The following is a 7,500-nucleotide window of genomic DNA, read 5'->3' as shown; positions in this document are numbered from 1 at the left end:
TTGCATCTTGCATTGGGTGGAGGAGCAGGTTGCCATCTTTGACTACTCTTGTTGTAGCTTGAATTCGACTAAGGTGACCTGGATCATGGGCAATTTTCATTGAAAGACAACTCGTTTGTTTGTGTATTTATTTATTTGTTTGTTTGTTTGTTTTCCCTGCAGATGAACATGGATGACAGCAAGCAATTGCCGCGCTATTTCAACGCTGCGGAGAACTGGCCAGGGAAGATCCACGAGCCGCTGGACCAGGGGAACTGTGCCGCGTCCTGGGCCTTCTCCACAGCAGGTGAGGAGGAGGAGGAGGAGGAGGTGGAGGAGGGTGGAGGAGGAGGAGGTGGAGGTGGAGGAGGAGGAGAGGAGGAGCAGGATGTGGTGGTGGAGGAGGAGGAGGGGGAGGAGGAGAGGGAGGAGGAGGAGCAGGGGGGGGGGGGGCATTTTTGCCAGCCTGATACAGCAACCCCCAGGCCTGAGCTGCTGTAATATGACATAGCCCTATATAAGGCATTTCTCGGGGAGCCGATGCGATTGCGAGATGAGATTTTTTTGTATTTTCTTAAAGCATGGCATACACTAGACATGGACAAAACTCAGGCCGGGGAGCACATGCGGCCCGCTGAACTATTTCATCTGGCTCAAAAATCCTTTGAGAAAGACAACTTTAAAATTTAAAACACACTTTTCACCAACATTCCTAAAATGACTAACCAAGGGGTCTTGTGGGTCTTGTGGGTTTGAGATTAACTCAAGTCCATACAGTAGCCTATTCATTCATTGCAGAAATGAAATATCCAACCAGTTACAGCATGTCATTGTCAACATGCATTATTTCTTACAATAGACACAGGCAAACTGTCTGTGACATCTGGTCCTTCGGGCCAACAGTTCAAACCGAATGTGGCCCTTCAACCAAAATAATTGCCCACCCCTGGCATACACAATTAAGACGGGACAGTGGAAAATGTTTTTTTTGTGTGTCCCAATCCCGCCTTGGCAAACCCTCCACGTTATTTCACACAGAGGATACAGAGGGCAGGAAGCCTTCAGTAAACTCTCTTTTCCCTGAGGTGTAGAGTTAGCCATCATCTAAAAGGATCAATTGTCTTTTCTCCGCTTGAAACGTCTCTTCCTGGAGATGCAAACAATTGCCTATCAGCTAGCCTACGCACTACAATTTAAAGATAGCACACAATGTTGACGTCATTGCTCACAAGCTCGTCATTGCCGGATAATTCATCTGCCAAACTTCTGCTATGTACTGTATGTAAGAATGGCCAACCCATCAGTACGAAAAGAAGCGCAGGTGGTTGAGCAGGATTCCATGTTCTTGGCCATGCAATTGTTTCTTTTCCTATGTTATGGCCATCCTTGGCCCTTTGTTGAACTCTGTTCTTGGTGAATTGGTTTCCTCGATGTCATCACTGTAGCCTTCAAAAGCTTTGCACAAACAACAAACGCTTAGACGGGAGCAATTTCTTTCCATGATAAAGTTTGAAGCTAAACAATAGTATAATTGGTGCGTCCATTGTACTGCAACAGTAGACGACTTTAATTGAGTTCCACCAACCAAACTAAAGTTAAATTCCTTGTCCCTAATTGTCTTCCTGTCCACCTCTTCTGTGCCTTTCCTGCAATCATCGTCGTCTTTACTCTTCCTATTTCCTCATCCTACACAGCTGTGGCGTCCGACCGCATCGCCATCCAGTCCATGGGTCACATGACTCCTCAGCTGTCGCCACAGAACCTCATTTCCTGTGACACGCGGAACCAGGGTGGCTGTGCCGGGGGCCGCATCGACGGGGCCTGGTGGTACCTGCGCCGCAGAGGGTGGGAGTTTTTGTTTCACTGTCTTACTGTAAATTAAATGTCCTTTTTCCAAACATTTACATTCACAATTTCTTGAATCTTCCCCCAATTCAACCAAAAAATGACCTACAGTTATATAGCCTATAGTTACACACAATGGAGCCATATGCTTTATCATGAAGATATAAATATAGATAAATACGTACATACGTATATACGATCTACTGTATATGACCACTTTAATCAGTCAGTCAGTTTTTAAATGTGCTTTACAAATCTCACTTACTTACTTAGTAGTTGTCCTGTGTGTGTCTTCTTCCGCCAGGGTTGTGACGGAGGAGTGCTACCCCTACGCCCCTCCCCAGGAAGCCCAGTTGGAGAGGGCCAACTGCATGATGCACAGCCGCTCAGTAGGGCGGGGCAAGAGGCAGGCCACCGCCCCCTGCCCCAACTCACACGCCTACAACAACGACATATACCAGTCCACGCCACCATACAGGCTGTCCACCAACGTAAGTATACATGGGTTCTAAATTTTTGTTTTCTCCTGGCTGCGCGACACTGGCTGCGCACAACTCAACCTCTGATTGTTGGAAACCGGTGTCGGTCAATAAATTTGCTCACGTGGCTGGCTGGCAGTGTCTTGCCCCTCCTCACAACATCGTGTTTATAAACACAGTGAACCCATGATTAGCAGGATCTTTGTTTACACATTTCTGCACATTGTGCAAATTGTGTGGCAAGAAAAGAGATAACATTCCCCATTCAGTTAGTGGGCGAAATCTTTGGAACGTGAAAAGTGTAAAGAAAGACGTCACATAAGGAATGCAATATTGGCAATATTGGTCTAGAACTGTCACTGGCTACTGTATAGAACATAAAATTATATAATTTTATTTTATATTTAGATTCATTTATTTCCATTAGGCCCTACTAATTAATACAGAGGCCAGAACCGGGACCAGTAGCTATTCTCTAAGGCAGTGTTTCCCAACCTTTTTTGTCTTGTGTACCCCCTAAGCATTTTCGGTGTGCCAGGAGTACCCCCCAGTCAAGTTCTATGTCGCTTTCTCCATCTCAATGAAACTAAGTTCCAACATTACATATTTCCAAGTACCCCCTGCAGTGTGCTCGCGTACCCCTAGTGGTACACGTACCCCTGGTTGGGAAACACTGCTCTAAGCGCCATGACTCCTCTTGCCCCGTCTCTAGACCCAGACAAGACTAGAGCGAAGCAATGGGATGGCCTGCTCGAACTTGGCTTGTTGCCAATGGGAAATTTTATTGCAACCAAGTAAGTTGCTAACTTGGTTAGCAACGATGCTGTTGAGAAAGGCACCCCGGGCTGGTTGCCGTAACACTCACAGTGGTCTCTCCATCACAGTATGACTAAATACTTTTAGAACAATTTCCTTGGTTTGACCTTCAAAAAAATGCTGCACCTGCTGTACTCAGCTTGTGTAGACTTTTTTACTGTCAGGAAGTGTGGTGTGGATATGTGAGGGGGTTCAGGTTGAGTAAGTTTAACACGATTTCCCCTCGAAAAATCCAACAAATGAGCTTAAAAGAGTTGAGCAGCTCCAGCTGCAGACAGGTCATCCCTCGCCTGCACAAAAGGACTCGTTTAAGGACGGAGTTCGTTCTTTGCTTCAAAACTCCAAATTGGGATATTCCGCCTTTGAAATCTCGTGACTGCTTAAGCTTGCCGGTCCAGACAGTTCTCTCAAACACTCACATACATAAAAAAGGCCCTTTAAGTCTCATGGTTATATAATGAGGGGCTTACTCACATTCTTACCACACCTCTTTGGTGGTAGTTAGTTTCATGGGCATGTAGGCTACAGTAATCTGCTGCACGAGCGCCCATGTTTGTCCTGAAGAGAAAATTAGGAAACACTGGAGACCCTTTGACTGTACAGTACAATAACAACAGGTTGTTTAAAGGGAGAACACGACAAGTTGATTTCCCTGCTTTTTAAGTGTGTACATCCTAGCCAAGAAATTTAAACGCACTCTGGCGGCCAACAGGTTTGCCAGCGGCAGCGCTATGTATAGCCTATCCCGCACCGGATTTAAAATAAACACAAGACACTAGCTGAGCAATGCTTCCAGAATGTTCCGGAATTCCGAGTTCCGGAATGTTCCAGATTGAGTCCTTAGAATGAATAGTGCCTCCCTCCACCCATTTCCCAGGAGCGGTATCCTACTGGACAAGCTAGCCAGCTCCATGTGGCGTGAGGGAGATGTAGACACGCCCATCACTCATTGGGGATGAGTCTTGTATTGGGGATGTTGCCCACATAACTGGCAGAGGTTAAAGCTCTGACAGAATCCCACCACAAATAAATCAGTGATGGGGAAGCCCAAACAAACACACACATACGCACGCACACACACAGACACAGAAGGACACACACGCACACACAAACACACACACACACACACACACACACACACACACACACACACACACACACACACACACACACACACACACACACACACACACACACACACACACACACACACACACACAAAAGGAGACACACACACTCAGACACAAAAGGACACAGACGGACACACAGACACAGAAGGACACACACACAGAGACATACACACAGACAGCGAAGGACACAGACAGTGAAGGACACAAACAGAGAGAGACACACACAGACACAGAAGGACACACAGACACACACACACACACGCACGCACGAACGCATGCACACATACACACACAGACACAGAAGGACACACAGACGGACACACACACACACACAGACACAGAAGGACACACAGACACAGAAGGACACACACACACACACACACAGACACAGAAGGACAAACACACACGCACACACACACACACACACACACACACACACACACACACACACACACACACACACACACACACACACACACACACACACACACACACACACACACACACACACACACACACACACACACACACACACACACACACACCTCCCTAGCTGACTCTTTGTCTGGATGACTACCAAGCCTGCTGAGAAAACGAAAGGGCACATAAGATTTGCATGATAAACCGAAGACGCTGAATGACAACAACTTTAATTTAGGTGCCCTTTGGGCTTCTCCAGAAAGTTCCATGTGAATAAAGTGCTTCTGGAACGACAAGGTCTATAATAATAGAAGCAGGGCAGTAAATCAGTTCTGAACCTCAGCACCTCAACAACAACAGTGTAATCAGCGGAGGCAGCAATCATACGCTATTAGCCACCAGCCAATGAAAGAGCACTGTGGTTATGTGTTATAATCAGGGCCTCTGACAGCTTCGGCCAGGCCCACGGCAAAGTCATCTGAACGTTTCCCCCATTCAATGAATACAATGTAATGGGCACCCAATTCTAGACACCCCCCCCCCATCCTGGGCCTGGGACAACTAACCTCTTTGGTCCTCGCTGTCAGCTTCCCTGGCCATAATCATTATTTTGGTAACCTGACACAGGCAGGGTTTTTTTTTTTCGAATTTGGAATATTTTGCTCCTTACTGATTACTTCATATATGGCATCATATTTTTTTTCCTCCATCTGATTACTTCTGTTTTTGTGTCTCCTTTTCCCACAGGAGAAAGAAATCATGAAGGAGATCATGGATAATGGCCCAGTACAAGGTAAGTCAAGTGTGTGTGTGTGTGTGTGTGTGTGTGTGTGTGTGTGTGTGTGTGTGTGTGTGTGTGTGTGTGTGTGTGTGTGTGTGTGTGTGTGTGTGTGTGTGTGTGTGTGTGTGTGTGTGTGTGTGTGTGTGTGTGAAGGTGTGTGTGTGTGTGTAAGAGAGTGAGGGCGTTGTACACACCTGCATCCTGTGTTTGTTGTGTGAGGCAAGCAAATAGTTCCAAACTATTATTCAAGCTGCACCAAATCATTAAGGCTACACTTGCACTAGTGTCACTTCCCCATTATTTACATTTAATTTAGTTTTAATTTTATCTGAAGCCTAAGTAAGTAGGCAAATCGTAATATAAATACAAGTGTGAACATTTTGACAGAAATAAAATTATTGGCTCTGATTAAAACTCTAATCAGATTGAAAAGGTTGAGGGTCCCCTTCAGCAAGCATGTACTATATGCAGTAGGGCTGCTCGATTTTGGGAAAAAACAATATCACGATTACTTCAGTCAACATTGATATCACGATTTTTCAAAAAATATTATTTTTAAAAACGTGCCAACACAATCTTCCCTCCATTCAGTAGCGTGAGTGGAGAGCCATGAAACACACAGTGGTGCTCTGCATGAGTGTTGGTTAGCAAGTCTTCTCTAGACAAATGAGAAAAAAATAGTCTCAACTCGATTTCATGAAGTTTGACAACAAAATTGCAATTGCAATGTGAATTCATTCGATATATTGCACAGCTGTTTACGGCGAAGTTCTCTTTTCTGTTCATGTCAAATCAGGCAATTCTATACCTGCCAGGGACTATATGGTGCATCAGTGGGTATAACATTGCATTTGCAATCGTCTTGAAAATGTTTCTTTCAAATTAGACGACCAGCTCTATGACCTCAGACCTATAGTATACCAAACAGTTAGGCTACTCTGTCATCTTCTCTCCGTTACACAGTTGGGGAGAAAGGTCAGAGAGCCAGAGCCAAAAGCCATCAGTCAGAACAAAGTTTCAGCTTTCAGTTACAAATCTGAGGTGAACAATGTCAAAGCTCCAAGGCATTCTCATCTAACAACTAGAAGACGACATAGCAGGACATCGTCTCGATGAACTTGTGACTTGCTCCTTTCCCCCTGTCGACCCTTGGGCTGTCGCCGCGGGTGATGAGCTGACCCCTGACCCCAATCATCCCTGCCTGGCCCTGGCCGCGACATGGAACGTACTGCATTCCATCCTGCAGATGATTCATGGGAAGTCAGGAAATTTCTCCAGACCGTTAGCGTACACCTTCTGCCCTGACCTCTGCTCCGTACATGCCACATGAGAGAGAGAGAGAGAGAGAGAGAGAGAGAGAGAGAGAGAGAGAGAGAGAGAGAGAGAGAGAGAGAGAGAGAGAGAGAGAGAGAGAGAGAGAGAGAGCAGACAGAATCACCTTTTTGGGAGAGTGAAGAGTTATGAAGTGAGAAACCACAATAAAAAAGATTGACTTGAAAAGAGCAAATTGCTGATGTCGACACCGATTTACAATTTGCGGATGATTCAAGCTGTTATAAGAGGAGAAAGGAGATCAAAGAGATATTTTCATCTTCAGTCACATTCAGTATGGATGAGGAACTTAAGTGAACCGATTCCAGTCTTTATATGCAATTCAAAAGTCAGAAGTTCTTATAATCCTATTACCCTGCGCCTAAAAATACACATATGCGTGTGTGCCGTTTGTGCGTGCTACAGCAGTCGAACAATACGGCAATACATCTGCGTTGATATCTTCAATGACTCTTGGATGACAAACCTTATTTGTCTTTATGTTCCACTCAAAAGTCAATAGTTCAGTCAGTGTGTGTGTGTGTGTGTGTGTGTGCGTGCGTGATACAATATAGCATTCGAACAATATGGCAATATATCTGCCATAATCTTCTCAACGATGTATACACTATATATACACACTTATAATGTGTTTTGTTAGGGAAGTGATCTTGGCACTCTCAACCGGACTTGGCTTGGGGAGAGAGGGGGTACAGGTAGTTCTGTCCAATACCATGTC

The 7,500-nt window shown here is 45.3% G+C and overlaps 1 protein-coding gene across 1 annotated transcript in view; it reads left to right on the top strand.

Moving 5' to 3' along the window:
• Positions 1–7,500, top strand: part of tinagl1 (tubulointerstitial nephritis antigen-like 1) — a 73,889-nt gene that overhangs the window by 52,438 nt on the left and 13,951 nt on the right. The window contains exons 6-9 of the mRNA XM_063185716.1: positions 163–286; positions 1,674–1,824; positions 2,129–2,315; positions 5,417–5,462. Of these exons, the coding sequence (XP_063041786.1) occupies positions 163–286; positions 1,674–1,824; positions 2,129–2,315; positions 5,417–5,462 (508 nt within the window). The remainder of the gene's footprint in view (positions 1–162; positions 287–1,673; positions 1,825–2,128; positions 2,316–5,416; positions 5,463–7,500) is intronic.

The sequence above is a fragment of the Engraulis encrasicolus genome, chromosome 20, assembly GCF_034702125.1.
Source record: "Engraulis encrasicolus isolate BLACKSEA-1 chromosome 20, IST_EnEncr_1.0, whole genome shotgun sequence".
Lineage (NCBI taxonomy): Eukaryota > Metazoa > Chordata > Actinopteri > Clupeiformes > Engraulidae > Engraulis > Engraulis encrasicolus.
The sequence above is the reverse complement of the archived record's forward strand: the minus strand, read 5'-3'. Positions and strand labels throughout refer to the sequence as shown.